Source organism: Convolutriloba macropyga, chromosome 3 (genome assembly GCF_964194025.1).
Source record: "Convolutriloba macropyga chromosome 3, txConMacr16.3, whole genome shotgun sequence".
NCBI classification, from domain to species: domain Eukaryota; kingdom Metazoa; phylum Xenacoelomorpha; order Acoela; family Convolutidae; genus Convolutriloba; species Convolutriloba macropyga.
Window position 1 is genome coordinate 49,216,810 of NC_134470.1, and position 19,879 is coordinate 49,236,688.

Sequence of the window (19,879 nt, forward strand, 5' to 3'; positions counted from 1 at the left end):
ATCAATTTGATTTTTTTCAGAAGTTCACAAATCTAATGGTATAACTGTGAAATTTTCTCATTGCAAAAGAACATACTGCCTATAGAGTCATTCAAATGATACCCAACGTTTAGGATGATTTCTATTGACAACAAAAAGTCGTATTCGACTTGAATATAATAAAACCGTTAATTTTCTTTCAATCAAAATAAAAATAGTTCAATTATAGCTCCTCAAAAACTATTTAACTTACCCTGCTATCAGTTATTATGTGTTTTCTTACATCATTTAGTATTATAACTTCAATACGAGTTTTCTGTTAGTGGTTTCGATCGTTTCTAGTTTTCGGGTTGTATCTAATTTTTGTTTTACAAATTGCCGTATATATGAATTAGATGCATTTCATGGTTGAATCTTTTTGGCAAACATTTAACGTGTTGATGAAAATGAAGCCACTCAAAATGTAATAGTTTTTTTATTTTGAAATCATCTCGAAAAAAATTCAAATTTTACAATTTGAAGAGTGAAGTAAAACACAACAGACAGAAATCAGAAACAAAAGATGGATATACCCATCGTGAACAAATATTTCAGAGTCAATCCTATGTAATGCCAAAATTCAGCATCAATGGACCGTCTCAGAAGTCCTTAAACTCTTTAAAAATATCTAAGTGCTCCCTGCTAAATTGATTGTTTTTTTCTTCTGAGTGACCAAAATTCTAATAACCAAGCTAATCTTTGCAATAAAAGTTGTTCTTTCAAATTTTGTAGTACAACTTATCTTCTTACAATTAGTGTTCTTTAACAATTTTTTATCCCAACTTTCCAAATTCAATTGAAACTGACGAACTTTTTTCGAACTTAGAGTTTTTGACCAGTCAATATTGGCCCATTCAGAAGCAGTTTATATTTAAACTAATTCTTATTGACAGTTGTGTTTGACCGAAGCTAATATACAGAGAAATTGCCTGTATCTCTAATATTCTGAGTGATAATATGGTTATAGAAAGCTTTGTTGTTTTCAAACTCTTGAGATGTATTGAGATTGATTTTGTTTTCACAAAATTTTGCTCCCCTTTAACTTCACAAAGCTCTATACAATTGCATTTTTCTTATGTAACTCATTCTAACTCTACCAATATATTAGAAATTGACGTTTTCGAATTAGAAACCAAAAACTGAAAGCGATGTTTCAGCTAGAAGTTATTTTCCTCAAAACAATTGATCTTGGATTCTCTCAATCATTTACTCGGTAGCAGTCAAGCAAGCCGACAGGAAAGTGAGCCAAATTTTGAAAAAGAGGTCAAGTAAGCCGAACATTTCGAGATAGAGCTAATATAGATCGTTCTTGGCATGCCGGTGGGCACGCTTCGCTGCGTTTGTCGCGATAACTGACCCGGAGTTTCCAGATTACTTCCTGCAGCGGATGAGATCCATGGCCAAGGACAGCGGTCTGCTTAGGACTCGCAACTACTTGATGCCGTAGTGACGTATTTTGTTTCATTGGAGCACTGAAATACAATAATTAATGTGCGTTGCCTGGTTTTCAATGGTTAACAATCTATCATTTCTGAGAGATAACATATCTATTGCATAACTTTTGGTTTGCTTTTATGTCGGCTTATTTTTACTTTCGCTTACTTTCAGTTCGTTCGCCCATTCACTCATATTTTATTGTCCGTTTGTGAGTTTCAAGAAAGAGACCAGCTTTAGAAATAATTGAGATTAGTATTAATTCAGAGCAGAAATTGTTGGATACTCTAATATTTTAAACGTGCAAAAACAAGTCAATTTTCATGTGAAAATTTTGACAAAGCTAATGCGGTTTCTTCACGTTTTTTGTAACTTTTAGGCTGGAAAGGCAGACACGCACTATTCCCGAGTCTGTTAAATTTGAAAGCGTTCCGTAGGAGAATTTGCGAGTCCCGATTAGATTTTATTTGTTTGTTAAATTGCAGAAATAGTTTGTTTTCTGTTTTGTAGTTTCAGTTTTCCTCAATTTTTTTAGTAGTTTTTGCGGAGACCGAATGTTTGTCCTCATGATCTTTCAAAAATTATCAGTACTTTGGAAAGATTTCGTTATAATCGCTCTCAGATAGAGCATTACGAGCTATTGTCTTGCCAAGTATACGCCGGAATTGTTAAAGGAGTTTTTAGCATACGAATCTCTTCATACAATTTGACAGTAGAAAAATTTTTTTGCAACAAACTTAAACGCAAGATTTTAAAATAAAGACATTTTCGTGAAAAATTTCCTATCTGTCACTAACTGCACATCTCTAAAACTTTTCCTGCTTCTCAAAATAGGCTCTACCCTCAGCTGGTCTTCTTCCCTTCTTGCAATCCCTCTTCTGTACCCTGGAGAACAAGTGCTTCCAGACTGCTCCTGAAAACATGGACAATGAGATTCCGATTGATGACCTGGTCAATTCATTCTCAACTCTGTTCTCCGACGATAGATTTACGGTTAGATTTTAAACATGTTTCTGAATTGTTCAGTCAATCAAATCATGCCGCCGCTCAATTAATGGCTAGTCCAGTAAACATCTCAAATTATTTCACGCCATTAAAAATTAGCGCCAAAGAATTATCGTCGAGAATTATCGCCAAAGAACACTTCCAATTTATTATCATGTTTTTTAAACGATGTTATCGACATCGACTATTCTTTTTGCTAATCCCGCTAGAATGTTTTGAGGAAAAACCAATTTTTCCCGGGTAAGTCTAACTTTTAGTCAACAGAGGATAGAAAAACAGTCCCCAACCCCTTGGAGGAACTCGTCACTGCCAAATAATAAATTTTTGCTTTCCAAGTATGTTTTTATTTGTATTTCAAAATACAAATGCTTGAAAATTGATCAGAAATTCAGGTAGAGAACTCCTGGTACTTTTTTCGCGGTCCTTCCTCCTCAGTTCAGTGGTATAAAATCTCATGATAAATAGCTGAGCCGGTCTTTTTTCCAGATTTATAAATTGAATGATAGAGTTATATACTTCTGTTACAAAAAGCTTTGTTATTTATCTGAGTTTGTTTCTTTCGAAGAAGCAATGTTTGTATATTAATCTTTTCATCTTTTTCCCGAGTTTGAGGTGGTGGTATTCTTGAGTCGTTCTCCAAAATTCCAATTGAGCCAGTTGTATATTTTGTCACTCTTCATCTCCAAGATATCCAGACCTGAAACGCAATCCGAAAAACTCTTGTGTGAAAAGTGAAACAACACAATTTTTCCTCTGTTGATGAATAATCTCATGATTTGGCGGGTGAACAGTGAATCTCGTGTGATTTTTCATGAAAAAGTGTTTCAAAATCAGGTTATGATTAATCACGCGTTTTGTCATTGCAGCGTTTTGAGCAATGGATGTCACCAATACCTAGACGCGTGATAAAGCATACGTTACGAGAGTGCTTGAAGTCACTTAGACCTTCTGGCGTTTATAGAAAAGAGCGTTTATCTTCTGTAGTCACGTAAATTTAATTACTTAAAACGCGCAACGTGCAGGATTGGATTAAAAACGCCGATAAATCATGCAAGTCAATTTTTGGCTATGCATATAGAAACTTCCGGCACTTCAGCTTCTGGCACTCAGGCTTTCGGCATCTTAAATTTTGCACGTGCGATTTTTAAATAGACTAACGAGTTTTTGTCTCGTAGAAATTATCCTCTAAGTCATTTTCCACAGTTTGAATCTTAGATGCAGAATAGGAAGCTACAATCAGAACCGCCACGATTAGAATCCCAAACAGCAGAAGTAGAATAAACGTGCACAAGATTAGAGTTTGATGATGGTGATGGTGGTGCTCCTCAATGACCACATGTTCTGGGTTCTGTCCTGTCCCGGATTGAGGAAGGAAGCTGTGGGAGGGTGAAGGCTGTGGGGTCAGAAGGGTACTTGGGCCGGGTTGGGTTTGGGTTTTGCTGAAATTAAGACACTAATTATAATACCCTTGTCCAGACCTGGAAGCAGTATGAAAAGACCTTAGTTCCAGGTGGGGGTAAATATTGAATAAAATTACACGGTTGAGGACACAAGTTAAAGTCGAGGCTAATTCTTTGATAGGCCCAGCCGAATTTTTTTAGTTGGTCGAGTAAAAGTCTTTTCATAGGCATTTTGGGTCACGCAGGGTCTTTTCACAGGTCACTTGTTTCGAGCATGCTCTTTTTTTGCACGAAGTTTTGCCAAAATTGTTTTTCTGCTTCTACATACAGAAGCAGCACCGGTGCAAGACTAAACTCATTGCACCAGAGCAGTCCAATTTAGAAAACAGTTGGCAAAGATGTTTTGCGATTGTCAAGCGAGAAATTTCATGTACAACCATTAACAATCAAGTTTATTACAACAGCAGTTTCAAGAGTTTGTGAGTTTGAGATTTAATTTGGGAAGTTGACTCTAAACTGTACAATGTTACTGGGGTACGAAACCATTTTAAACACCGTTGAGGGTTTTTACTGGTTTTTCCTGATTGCTTTTACTTGTCGTTGGGTACTTCTGGCTAGCCGCGTTTGCAGTTGTTGGACATTGTTAGGCATGAAGGTAAGTTTTGTCAGAGAGGGTGAAGAAAGAAAGAATAGGTAAATAAAAAAGAAAGAAAAGAAATAAAAAGAAATGTTTTGCGATTGTCAAGATATTACAGCTGGACTATATTGCGACAATATGATTGAATGTCACTAGGTGGTTTACTTGTGGTGGTCTTCTTCGGATTAGCCATGATGAAAGTGTGGCGTTATTGAATTTTTTTCTGTCAAGTTTATATATTATCAATTTTTACAAAAACGATGCTAATTTTGAAAGATTTTTGGTTCATCTAAATTGCAAAAAATGAAGGAGCATGCATGCTGACTACGTTATAAGCAATAGTTAGCAATAAAATGGCATGTAAAAATGTATTGTTCCAGGACACGTTTTATTGTCCAGCTTAAAACCTTATTATTTATTTAACGTCTTTTCATACTAAAAATCTGTCGAGGACAATCTTTTCATGCCTTTAATCGGTCGAGGACGGTCATTTAATAATTCTTTCTAATGAGTGCCCGCCCTTGAACTTCCGGAGCTCTTTTGAATTGAATTTTGTTAATGAGTCATTATGTTTTGGCCACAATTTTCAAGTTCTCTGTCCATGGCATTGTTGGCCGTTTGTAATGATTTTTAGAACACACAAGTTCAGTCGTTGTCTTACTTATCGCTCTTTAATATACCCGGCTCAAAAAAATTCTCAAAGTTATATTGGAAAAACGCTGCTTGTTAAAAATTTCAGCGCAAACACCCTACATAAAAATGCGCTGAAATGCGATGAAATTTTGCAACAAATGCTCTGAAAACCACTGATTTTTCAAAAAAAAAATCGTGTTGACTGAGACTTTAACCACGATCATTGTTGTTGTAGCCATCAGTTAATCCACTGCAGTATTGATTCCTAAAATTTTCTCATAAAATTTGATTTTTTTAAAAAAAATTAATAAACAGCTTTTTTCATTTCAGCGCACTTACTACGCTAAAATTCAGCGCACTTACTACATAATTCGGCGCTGTTGAGACCACTTTCTTTCTACAAAAGGTCAATTATTAATTTAAGATCAATTTAAAAGTTAATAAATTCAGAAATTAGTGCTAAAAAGCGTTGAAATGCATTAAAATTATTTAAATACGCTGAAGTTCGAACGCATTTCTTACGCATTTTAAACGCATTTCGGCGCCTTTATATTTTCAGTGCATTTCTTAAGAAATGACCTGCCTAATGGCGCCGATATATTGACCCGGGTATCCCGCCACAATGAGTGCATTAGGCTGAGACATAGACTCAATTTAACTGAGACAAAATTCTGTCAGTTCCAGCGTTTTTGTCCAAAACCTCTTTGCATTGAACAACTCTCTGTGTACATCCCGTGTGGTTAGCAGACAAATAAACATTGGAAACCCGGGTTGAGGTTTTGGTCAAAAAAATATTGTAAGATTAGCGATGAATAGCGGTGAAAAAAAAACGTTTTTTTACCGCAAAGAGCCCTCATCTTTTATCGTTGAATGCTTTGATGGCGGTGAATTTTTGTAAGATTAGCGTTGAATTCAGTGGTGAATATTTTCAAGAATTGTGATTTTAGCGGTGAGTTTTTGTCACCGCATAAGCGTTGAAAAAAAATTACCTCTTAAACTTTTTTCGCCGCATTCATCGCATTTAGCGCAAATATTACACTTTTTAATCAAATTCACCGCAAATATTACATCTTTTAGCAAGTTTTAGTGATGACACCTCGGTCCGTGGAGGACAAATAGTCAAATTGGTCAGACGAAAAATTGATCAAGCAAAAAATTGCTTAAAAGACCTGAGAATTAATATAATTGCTTCAAACTGTTATTGAGTGCAAAGTAATTAGACACTTACTTTAACTTTTTTCTCCTCTAGGGCTATCTGATTTATAAACTTTAGTGAGATTAAGCCCTATCTCTATCTGCTCCTCTATACAGGTGTCATTGGTCTAATAGTGATCTGTGCAGTCTCCTTGTTGCACTTTGTTAATGAATGCCATCATTGTGCGATTTTTCTGTGCACAGAAAACCGTTTATTTTTATATTTAATTTGACAAAGTCAATTTTTAAATAATGATAAAGGCTTGTTAACTTGGCAATAAAGTTTTAATGTGCAATAAGATGAAGAAATACTGTTTACAACTGTTCATTTCACATTTACTCTTAATAGTCGTTTTTGAGGCGGTTTTTACGAGTTTGGCTGCATTTGTAAAAATACAGTTTGCACATCTTGCACATAATGAAATGAAACCCGGATCGAGGCCTGGTAAAAAAAATGCAAGGTTAGCAGTGAATAGCAGTAAAAAAATTACACCGCAAAGCCCCCGCGTCTATTAGCGCTGAATGCGGTGAATTATTGTAATGTTTGCTGTGTTTAGCAGTGAAAATTTTATTGTTACCGCATTCACCGGATTTCTTACAAAAAAGAAAGTGCCGTACACGGGTTCAAAACTCTCAACTCTAACATTTTCATCAACTTTTTATTCCACTGCGCCATCTGTCACTTACTGTAATGACATTTCATGTGAATTTGAGATACGCGGTGAATTTAGCGGTGAATATTAGTAAGATTTGCAATTTTAGCTGTGCAACAAATTTTTTCACCGCATCCTGGTAGCGCTCAAATTTTTTTCACCGCATCCTGGTAGCGCTGAAAATTTTTTTCTGCTGGTAGCGGTCAAAAGTATTCTTTCACCCCTTAAACGATATTTGGTGGTTAATAAAATTTTTCAACGCTTTAAAGTTTTTCACCGCATTCATCGCATTGAGCGCAAATCTTACACATTTTACTCAAATTCACCGCAATTCTTACATCTATTAGCGATTTTTAGCGGTGACACCTCGACCCGGGAAGGTTCTTTTCTTAGAGCATTTGCAATTAAAAAAAAACAGAACAGGGGCTGAAATTTTCAATTCCATAGGGCACCCAGGGCAGCAAATTTGATGCAACAAATGGAATTGCGATGAGATCAAAAACAAAGTAAATTTTGCCGCGCAAATTTGGGATCTTTCGTACAAAAATCTCGATTGACTTGAATTTTTATTCCAGTACCGAAAGATTAAGCAAAACCTTAAAACACGGATGAGTACGTGAAAGAACAGGGAGGTGTTGCTCTTATGGCCTCTGAAGGAAGTAGGATGAAAGAGAACAATTTTCGTTGTCATATTCTATTGATGTAGAAAAATGAGTTTTATGTGATAAAAATAGGATGCAATTAGAAAAAAGAAACCCGGGTCGAGGTGTCACCGCTAAAAATCGCTAAAAGATGTAAGATTTGCGGTGAATTTGAGTAAAAGTGTCAGATTTGCGTTCAATGCGATGAATGCGGTGAAAAAAAACTTTTAAGCGGTGAAAATTTTTTTTTCAGCGCTTAAGCGGCGAAAGAAATTTTTTCACCGCTACAAGCAGGATGCGGTGAAAAGAAAAAAAATTTCACCGCTACCACCAGAATGCGGTGAAAAAAAATTTTTCACCGCTACCAGCAGAATGCGGTGAAAAAAAATTTTTCACCGCTAAAATCGCAGATCTTACAAAAATTTACCGCTCTAATTTCAACGCTTATCTTATATTCACAGGAAATATCATTGAAGTAAGTGACAGATGGCGCAGTGGATTACGAAGTTGGTCACACGCATGAGGTAGAGGTTCGAACCCTTGTACGGCAGTTTCTTTTTTGTAAGAATTCCGGTAAATGCGGTGAAAAAAAAATTTTTCACCGCAAAATTCAACGCTATTCTTACAAAAATTCACCGCTTTCAGCGCATTCAACGCTAAAAGATGCGGGCGCTTTGCGGTGAAAAAAGTTTTTTTCACCGCTATTCACCGCTAATCTTACATTATTTTTTGTCAAAACCTCGACCCGGGAAGAGAGAAAGAAAGAAAGAAAGAAAGAAAGAAAGAAAGAAAGAAAAAAAGAAAAAAAATAGAAAGAAGAAAAGAATTTATATATCTAAGTGACCGTAAATCTACAACACCGTAGAAACATAGCAAATTTACCATTAACTTAGAAAGGACAGATAAACGGTACAATTAGTTTCTCTTTAAACTTCCCTGATATGGGTATCAGCAAACAGTGTGACGTAAACAAAGTACAATTATATTTTACAAATTTCACATGATCTAGTATGAAAGAGCATTTAGTTTGTTGACACAAAAGTGTTGATTTAATTTCTGAAAGTAACCATGCTTATTCTGGAGTGATATCATTTCCTAATAGGACACTATAAAGTCGTGTCCCAGGCTGAGGTCCCAGACCGAAACCAGATATGTCCAGACCGAAATGAACGCACGAAGGGGGTGTCGTGCGTTCAAAATTACACGGTCTGGAAACACGGATGAACACACGATGGTCTGGACATGAACGCACGATGGTCTGGACATGAACGCACGATGGTCTGGACATGAACGCACGATGGAAATTTTTTTAAGAAAATTTTTGCATATTTGATTTTACGAATGAAATTTTTTTACCATCTCATCTTTCTTTGAGTTTCAACTTCAAAAGAACATTTAAGGTTTCCTAATCCATGTGCATTTGAAATGAATTTTAGGACAAGTTTGAGAAGTTCCTACTTGTGAAATTATATACAGCAAGTAATTTTTTTAACGAAAAGTTGTTCGAAGACTCATCCTTTTTTGCCGAAATATACATATATTTGAGAACTTTCTTTTGTAAGAGTCACGGAGTAAAAACCACAACATCAATCAGCCAGTTTACCAAATTGATTTGCTGGGTTAATATTACCTAAGCTACTGCAAGAACTTGCCCAGGACGAGGTTTTCGTTTGTCCTCGTTTATGATGCAGACCATTTTTGAACGCACACAGGGGGGTACGGTGCGTTCAAAAAATACACGGTCGAGGATTCTTGTTTGACGAGCACCATAAACGAGCACGCAGTTAAGGTCGCGCAACATTAACGCACCAGGTATTTTAGGACGAGCATCATTAACGCACCAGGTATTTTAGGACGAGCATCATTAACGCACCAGGTAATTTAGGTCGAGCATCATTAACGCACCAGGTACTTACTGTCGAGCCAAAGTCAGCAGCATAGACGCACCAACTCTGCAACATAGACGAGCCAAAAACTGTCCCATAGACGCACCACTTCTGCGACATAGACGAGCTAGAAACTTTATCATAGGCGCGCTAAAGTCTGCACCATACACTTTTTAAACATCTTTTTATAGCAGTACTGTCGGAAAATTGTCTCAACTACGTCGCAACACAACTACGTCCCCAACATGAGGTGCACAAAATCCCAGCGGGGGGGAAACCGACTAACCGGCGTCTCAACGGGGCAGGGGGGGGTGGTGCACCTATTTTTGAAATTAAATATTCGAAATATTCAAGTATGAGAAACCAACTTTTTTTCTAGGCAAGCTATAGCAAAAACTCTTTTTGTTGTACAATCTAGGTAGCCATGGTATACTCCATACCCAGTTTTGTTCACTTTCGAGTTATACTCCATACCCAGTTCTATGACCTAATCAAAAAGACCTATTTTTGAATATTATTAAAAATTAATTATTCGAATTAATCGGAAATTAACGTACGAAAAACTAACTTTTTTCCTAGGCAAGCTATAGCAAAAATTCTTTTTGCTGTAGACTCTAAATACACAGGGAATATCCCATACCAAGTTTGGTTCAATTTGAACAACTCTATGACCCAATCAAAAAGACCTATTTTTAAAATTACTTATTTGAAATAATAGCAAAATTCCGTATGAAAAACTAACTTTTTTCCCAGGCAAGATATAGCAAAAATTCTTTTTGCTGTAGACTCTATATACACAGGGAATATCCCATACCAAGTTTGGTTCAATTTGAACAACTCTATGACCCAATCAAAAAGACCTATTTTTAAAATTACTTATTTGAAATAATAGCAAAATTCCGTATGAAAAACTAACTTTTTTCCCAGGCAAGATATAGCAAAAATTATTTTTGCTGTAGACTCTATATACACAGGGAATATCCCTTACCAAGTTTGGTTCAATTTGAACAACTCTATGACCCAATCAAAAAGACCTATTTTTAAAATTACTTATTTGAAATAATAGCAAAATTCCGTATGAAAAACTAACTTTTTTCCCAGGCAAGATATAGCAAAAATTCTTTTTGCTGTAGACTCTATATACACAGGGAATATCCCATACCAGGTTTGGTTCAATTTGAACAACTCTATGACTCAATCAAATAGACCTATTTTTAAAATTATTTATTTGAAATAATAGCAAATTTCCGTATGAAAAATCAACTTTTTTTCTAGGCAAGATATAGCAGAGATTCTTTTTGCTGTAGACTCTATATACACAGGGAATATACCATACCAAGTTTGGTTCAATTTGAACAACTCTATGACCCAATCAAATAGACCTATTTTTTAAATTCTTTATTTGAAATAATAGCAAATTTCCGTATGAGAAACCAACTTTTTTCTAGGCAAGCTATAGCAAAAACTCTTTTTGTTGTACAATCTAGGTAGCCATGGTATACTCCATACCCAGTTTTGTTCACTTTCGAGTTATACTCCATACCCAGTTCTATGACCTAATCAAAAAGACCTATTTTTGAATATTATTAAAAATTAATTATTCGAATTAATCGGAAATTAACGTACGAAAAACTAACTTTTTTCCTAGGCAAGCTATAGCAAAAATTCTTTCTCTTTTACACTCTACATTCCCTGGGGATATTGCATACCGAGTTTGGTTCGATTTGGACAACTACTTGACCCAATGAAAGTGACCTATTTTTAAAATTCGTTATTCGAGAAATACGCAAATTTCCGTATGAAAAACTAACTTTTTTCCTAGACAAGCTATAGCAAAAATTCTTTTTGCTGTAGACTCTATATACACTGGGGATACCCCATACTAAGTTTGGTTCTCTTTTTGGTCAACTCTAAGACATAATCAAAAAGACCTATTTTCAAAAATATTTAAAATTAACTATTCGAAATAATCGCAAATTTCCGTATGAAAAACTAACTTTTTTCCTAGACAATCTATAGCAAAAATTTCTTTTGTTTTACAATCTAAATACACAGGGGACACTCCTTGCCGAGTTTGGTTTCAGTTGAACAACTCCTCGACCCGACGAAATAGACTTATTTTTAAAATTATAATCGCAAAATTTATTCGAATTAATCGGAAATTTACGTATGAAAACCTAACTTTTTTCCTAGGCAAGCTATAGTAAAAATTCTTTTTGCTTCAGAATCTGCCTACCCTGGCAATACTCCATACCAAGTCTGATTCCATTTGAACAACTCCTTGATCCGATAAAAAAGACCTATTTTTAAATATCGCTAATTGCGAAATTCGCAAATTTCCGTATGAAAAACTAACTTTTTTCCTAGACAAGCTATAGCAAAAATTTCTTTTGTTTTACAATCTAAATACACAGGGGACACTCCTTGCCGAGTTTGGTTTCAGTTGAAAAACTCCTCGACCCGACGAAACAGACCTATTTTTAAAATTATAATCGCAAAATTTATTCGAATTAATCGGAAAATTACGTATGAATTCCTAACTTTTTTCCTAGGCAAGCTATAGCAGAAAATCTTTTTGTTGTAGGCTCTATATACAAAAGGGATAGCCCATAACAAGTTTGGCTCAATTTGAACAACTCTATGACTCAATCAAAAAGACCTATTTTTAAAATTACTTATTTTAAATAATAGCAAAATTCCGTATGAAAAACTAACTTTTTTCCCAGGCAAGATATAGCGAAAATTCTTTTTGCTGTAGACTCTATATACACAGGGAATATCCCATACCAAGTTTGGTTCAATTTGAACAACTCTATGACTCAATCAAATAGACCTATTTTTAAAATTATTTATTTGAAATAATAGCAAATTTCCGTATGAAAAATCAACTTTTTTTCTAGGCAAGATATAGCAGAGATTCTTTTTGCTGTAGACTCTATATACACAGGGAATATACCATACCAAGTTTGGTTCAATTTGAACAACTCTATGACCCAATCAAATAGACCTATTTTTTAAATTATTTATTTGAAATAATAGCAAATTTCCGTATGAGAAACCAACTTTTTTCTAGGCAAGCTATAGCAAAAACTCTTTTTGTTGTACAATCTAGGTAGCCATGGTATACTCCATACCCAGTTTTGTTCACTTTCGAGTTATACTCCATACCCAGTTCTATGACCTAATCAAAAAGACCTATTTTTGAATATTATTAAAAATTAATTATTCGAATTAATCGGAAATTAACGTACGAAAAACTAACTTTTTTCCTAGGCAAGCTATAGCAAAAATTCTTTCTCTTTTACACTCTACATACCCTGGGGATATTGCATACCGAGTTTGGTTCGATTTGGACAACTACTTGACCCAATGAAAGTGACCTATTTTTAAAATTCGTTATTCGAGAAATACGCAAATTTCCGTATGAAAAACTAACTTTTTTCCTAGACAAGCTATAGCAAAAATTCTTTTTGCTGTAGACTCTATATACACTGGGGATACCCCATACTAAGTTTGGTTCTCTTTTTGGTCAATTCTAAGACATAATCAAAAAGACCTATTTTCAAAAATATTTAAAATTAACTATTCGAAATAATCGCAAATTTCCGTATGAAAAACTAACTTTTTTCCTAGGCAAGCTATACCAAAAATTCTGTTTGTTTTACACACTACGTACCCATGGTATACTCCATACCGACTTTGGTTTGATTTGGACAACTACTTGACCCAATGAAAGAGACCTATTTTTAAAATTCGTTAATCGAGAAATAAGCAAATTTCCGTATGAAAAACTAACTTTTTTCCTAGACAATCTATAGCAAAAATTTCTTTTGTTTTTTAATCTAAATACACAGGGGACACTCCTTGCCGAGTTTGGTTTCAGTTGAACAACTCCTCGACCCGACGAAATAGACCTATTTTTAAAATTATAATCGCAAAATTTATTCGAATTAATCGGAAATTTACGTATGAAAACCTAACTTTTTTCCTAGGCAAGCTATAGTAAAAATTCTTTTTGCTTCAGAATCTGACTACCCTGGCAATACTCCATACCAAGTCTGATTCCATTTGAACAACTCCTTGATCCGATAAAAAAGACCTATTTTTAAAATTCGCTAATTGCGAAATTCGCAAATTTCCGTATGAAAAACTAACTTTTTTCCTAGACGAGCTATAGCAAAAATTTTTTTTGTTTTACAATCTAAATACACAGGGGACACTCCTTGCCGAGTTTGGTTTCAGTTGAAAAACTCCTCGACCCGACGAAACAGACCTATTTTTAAAATTATAATCGCAAAATTTATTCGAATTAATCGGAAATTTACGTATGAGTTCCTAACTTTTTTCCTAGGCAAGCTATAGCAAAAAATCTTTTTGTTGTAGGCTCTATATACAAAGGGGATAGCCCATAACAAGTTTGGCTCAATTTGAACAACTCTATTACCCAATCAAAAAGACCTACTTTTAAAATTACTTATTCGAATTAATCGCAAATTTCCGTATGACAACTTAATTTTTTTCCAGGAAAGCTATACCAAATATTATTTGTGTTTTACACTCTAACTGCACCGGTGACACTCCATACCGAGTTTGGATCGGTTTAAATATTTTCTTGACCCGATAAAAAGACCTATTTTTAAAATTCGCTAATCGCGAAATTCGCAAATTTCCGTATGACAACCTAACTTTTTTCCTAGGAAAGCTATCGCAAAAATTCCTTTTGCAATACGCTTTAGGTACACATGGGATACTCCATACCGTGTTTGGTTCGTTAGGACAACTCCTTGATCCGACGAAATAGACCAATTTTTAAAATTCAATCATTGCAATTTATTTGAAATTATAGCAAATTTCCGTATGACATCCTAACTTTTTTCCTTGGAAAACTATACCAAAAATTCTTTTTGCTTTACAATTTCATTACACTGGTGATACTCCATACCGAGTTTGGTTTAATTTGGACAACTTCTTGACCCGATGAAAAAGACTTATTTTTAAAATTTGTTATTCGCGAAATTCGCAAATTTCCGTATGAAAAACTAACTTTTTTCCTAGGCAAGCCATAACAAAAAATCTTTTTGTTTTAAACTCTAACTACACTGGTGATACTCCATAACGAGTTTGGTTTGATTTGGACAACTCCTTGAACCGATGAAAAAGACTTATTTTTAAAATTCGTTATTCGCTAAATGCGCAAATTTCCGTATGACAACCTAACTTTTTCCTAGGAAAGCTATACGAAATATTCTTTTTGTTTACACCCTAACTGCACTGGTGACAATCCATACCGAGTTTGGTTCGATTTGAATAACTTCTTGACTTGATGAAAAAGACCTATTTTTAAAATTTTTACAAATAAAAATCTTTCCAGTAAAATTAGTCGTAATTTATCTACGCCTAGAGAAACACTTCACAAACTAGTTTTAGAGGCAACTAATCTAACACCACAAATAGCCAGCTCAATGTTTTTCAAATGCCATTTGGAACATTGGGAGACTCGGCATCTGAGCCAACTGACACCGTTGAGGCGAAACTTGAGCTGGAGTCACCAGTAAGATCAACGAATTCTACTGAAGCCTTCTCTTCTAGCTCACGGACTCTTTCTGAGAGTGCCTCAAGTTTCTTTTTGACATTTTCCAGCTCCTTTTGCAGCTGTTCAATACTCAGGTTTGCTGGCACAGGAGATGCACGAGATCCCGAAGCCCTTCTGATACCAATTCCAGTTTCAGTGGAAACAATTTGTGTCTGCTCCATTACAGTTTTCTGAAACGCTTTTCAAACACGAGGATCTCTAATCATAAGACGCATTTAGCGATTAACCAAACTTGTAACAAAAGTTTATCACGGAGCTACAGACGACCCATGCTATTTGACGGTCAACAAGCAGATATAGAAATTAAATTTCAGAACATTCTTTAATGATACAAGGAACACCGCTTTTAACTTTAACAAAGAAATAGAAAAAAGACCCGCTAATTTTGCTATCACAATAAAATCACAGGCAAATACTAAGACATTCTGTAAAGAGCGGTGAGAACAAGTGAAATCTCAGTTATGCTCAAAATGCTTCATTATGGTTATGAGATAAAAATTATTTTTATAATTCAAACTAAACATTTTGTGTGATACAGCTCTCAAAGGGAATTCAAGTGTTTCTTCAGTTTTTTCTACTAAAAACGCATATGGCACACAGCTATGGCTATCAAAGTTCACTAACTTGAGACTTTTCAAAATTCTAAACAACCGAATGACAACCATTTTCTCCAAATGCTCATAAAAGAACAGAACTTCTCCTAAAGTTTTATCATCCATTTTTGCAACAAAGCGGTCGGCTGCATTCCCTCTTCCATAGGCTTCAGAAGTTAGATAAAAAGTACCTTGATGTCTGCAGGATAATTTAAATTCAGGGTTCTTGTTCCTGAACTCAATTAAGGAACCTGTTTCAATTAGGCCAAAACACTCGTCAAAAATCTTTGCTGCCCCAAAATCCTCCAGCAAGCCACTCAGGCTGTCCTCCTGAAGTTCCATTTTCTGGACCAATTTGGTCCTAATATATCGATGAACTAGTAACTGGCAATGATTTACAGTCCCTGTGAGCGGCGCAAGGAGGAGACGATTAGCTGACTCAAACATTGCAGCTGACGAAACAAAAAGTGGCCCAATGTTTTTCACTTGCCAGCCTAGATGTCTGAGGAGGTGAAAGTTAATAGAATCCATTTTATTTGTCTTCTCTTGCATGCTGATGCAAAACTCATTAAGCAATTTGTCTGCAAACACAGTATTTTGTTTACTTTCAAATAGAAGACGGAGAGCATAAACAAGCTTATGCAGATCATCTTTATTGCTATTCCTTTCTTCCCCAATAAGATAAGGAACCACAAGAATAGGTGACAAATAAAGAAGTACTGTTTTGATCTCTTTAGCTTTAAAATTATTCAGCGCCTCCAGACTTCGAACGGTGTTCTTGAGTTCAACCGGTAGGACAATATTGCTCAAACAATCATTTAGTTCACTCTTATGCTCAGTCCTCATCCTGTCGTAAAAAAAAATCAGGACATCTTTTCCTACTCCCAGAAATAGTTGGTGCATGGGATCTACTGGTGACGTCAACGGCTGATTGGCTATGACGGATAGAATTTCACTTCTTCCTTTAACGCCTTGGGTCCTTTTCTCGCAATCAGCTTTTCTCCCATGCTTTGCTCGTATCATTTCAATGCTGCCATTTTCCAGCTCTGTTATGTTCACTAAATGTGACTCTGGGGACCGCATAACAAACTTTTCATTGTGAGAATAGTGATGGGTTCCACCAAAGTGCTCACCTCGTTGAGTACACAAAGTACACCCATAGTATCCGTTGAATTGTTTCATCTTGAGAACTTTAGATTTAGCCAATAAGTCAGCAACAAACAAAATCGGTTCAAAGCTTACCGCTATGTTTTCGTTATTGAAGGAAATGGTCTCGACAACTGCACACTCTCTCTTAACATGCTTCAAAATAGCATCAAAATCAGGATACCCTGTGCCGACAAATAGGGAAACCAAAACAATATTTCTGAAAGCTTGACGCTTTTTAGGAGGAAGATCCGCAAAAGCAAAAAAGACCGGCCAGGCGGACAGCGGCGGAGATTTGCACTCAACGGCTCCATCTGTATTCAAAATCAATCTTAGTTTGATTCTGCGGTTTGAGATCTTCAGAGTCGGCATAACAAGATCTTCATCAGAACATTTATTTTCTGCATAGATCATCATGTCTTCTAACGACGTTTTGACAATGTCAAGAAGCAAGGAGCGAAAATTGAGGAGAATGAGCTCACCATTTTCGAGTGTTTGCTTTTTGTGCTGATAACGGAGACAGAGCATTTGAAATCGCGTTTTAATCGTCCAAGGGGCTATTGACTGGTTAGAAAATAACTTCTGATCTCGCTTAAGAAGATCGTTGAGCAGAGCATCTGAACCATTGTGCTTGGAAACAATTGAAATTAGTGATGCAGCGAGGTTGACAGGCGTCACTGCATTTACTTCATGTAATCTTGTTTGCTGATCAGGACAAAGTTCAATTGCTTTTCCCAAACTTTCACTATCGGAGGAGGTTTCACTTATTTCGAAATCAGCGCTTTCAAAAACAGCAGTTGCATTTTCGAGTTCGCTATCTTGCCATAAATTTGCCTCAGGAACATCAGTATCGGTTTGTAATCTAGCGGGAACCACACACTCTTCTAGCATAGCTGTATCAGAATCAGATGAAACTGCTTGGTCAAGATAACTATGCTTTGAAGTGGAACTATCACTAGGAAGTTCATCGTAAAATCTTAGCATATCACCCAATAGATCTGATTGCTTTTTTGATCGAATAAGTCTGATAGCGGGCTTTAATCTTTTCCGCCGTTTGGTCGTCACTACTGTTTCGGAAATTTCATCCCCAGAAAGCGATTCCTTGTCGTGATCTTCCACATTTCCGCACAAACAATCTTTATTGCCCCTTCCAAAGAAATCACTGTTATAGAAAGTCACAAGCTCTTCCCCTACGTCAATTTCCCTGAAGGCGCGAAGCCGAACGCAAACACGTCCATTAAATCCACCAGCCATGTAATAGTCGCAGTTTGGACGACATGAATGATTGGCCCATCGAGCTACACCAACAAGCAACTTATCTCCTTGCATCAAAGACCAATCGTCCAGAATACGACCCTTAGGCTGATTTCCAAGCAATCCGACAGCACAACTGATTTCACCGGGTCGAATTTTTTCGCCGGTCCTGTTCATAAGACGGAAGCCACCAAAACTATCAGGTTCAATTTTAAAGCCCGCATGATACGACTCTGAATAGATCTGTCTCATATCTTCAAAGAGTTTCCTCAACTTTCTGTCTTTATTACGCAGCTCAAAAAATTCTTCTTCAGATAACAAATTGGTTAAATTATGAGGTTTTCTATCGCTGCTCTCAAGAAATTTAACAGACACGTGGCCTTCAGTTTGCGCTAACATTTCACAATAATCCATATTTCTGGAGTTCAAAATTAGGTAAAATAAAAAAAATATTACGAGTTTCAAAAACTACTTTGAGAAACGCAAATAACGCAGACAAAAAAATCAGATACAAAATTCTCAAGAGCAATTGTGCAACGGCCAATTAGAAATAAATTTTCTTATTGCATAAGTCTTACTCTACGCAACAGTTTCACCCACCCAAATAGTCATTTTAAAAAATCACGTTTGATCAGCTTGCTCATTGTCGCACTTCTACTGCAATATTTTGATAACAAAAGAAATAGAAGAATTTTAGAATGTCCTGGTTGGAAGACTCATGGTTAAAAAAATTAATTTGAGTCACAGTTTCAAACAACAATTGACTCATTTCAGGTTTTCAAAAACTTCTCTCATATATCAACATTCCATAGAGAATTCAGAGAACAACGCAAAAAGAAATAACAGCTACAAGTCTACAGAACAAACTGCCAAGCTCTTTATGAAACATCAACAGTACGCTTGCACTACAGTTTAAACTTCCAATCATGACTTCATGTCTAAATACATAAGTATGAAGTTACAACGAAAAAACTTTTCTACCTAAAGCTTTAAGTCAAACTCAAATTTCAGACTGCGGCCCAGAAGAGTTAGCACTACATACTATCAAAATCAATCTCTCCATCTAGATTATTCTTGGCTAATTGACATTATTTGAAATCTCATCGTTCTGTGAAACTGGTATTTCAGTCGAATTTTGCTCTTCATTTGAGTTAGGAGGCCCTTCAGCAGACTGAGACAGTCGTAAAAACGATTTTCTTTCCCGCCCAGCTTGGTTAGCAGCTAGTTTTGCCTTCTCATAAGCCAGTCGAGGTGTGAGGGGATACTTCTGAATTACGACTTCTAAAACAAATTTTTTTTAGCTCTAACCAATACACAATAAGAGAAGTCAACATGCTCACGTTGTAGGTCAAAACCTTAAACTTTTCTCCCACATCTGACATGTTAACAAGATAAACAACACTGCAGCTTCTTAAATCAACTAATGCACAAAATCATGTTCTTTAGAAGTTAAAAAGACACCTTTGAATTTCATTGTTTTATCCAACGCCGCCTCATTTCGCTTTGGAGAGTTCTGACTGTCTATCATGTCGTCAGTGAGCCCATCAATTCCAAAAATCTCTTTTCTGAGAGCTCGCCCAAGCAACGATGGATGAGCATCTGCTCGCAATTCCATTAAATTTGTGCCTTGGTACATAACACGTTTTACAGGATATGCCTCAAGCAAGTCTGGAAAATCGTCAACACTTTGGAATCCTTTTTTTTGAACAATTGTAACTTCGTTGATGTCTTTTATCTACAAAAACGATCAAAAATTTGAGAAAACCTAACTTTATTGAAACATCCTCAGCAC

General features: G+C 35.8%; 1 protein-coding gene across 2 annotated transcripts in view; it reads left to right on the plus strand.

The window, feature by feature from the left end:
* The window catches only part of LOC142336251 (phospholipid-transporting ATPase ABCA1-like), a 123,264-nt gene that overhangs the window by 1,444 nt on the left and 101,941 nt on the right, over nt 1-19,879 (plus strand). For both annotated transcript variants that reach the window (XM_075384939.1, XM_075384938.1), the window contains exon 2: nt 2,287-2,445. In XM_075384939.1, coding sequence (XP_075241054.1) covers nt 2,287-2,445 — 159 coding nt within the window. The remainder of the gene's footprint in view (nt 1-2,286; nt 2,446-19,879) is intronic.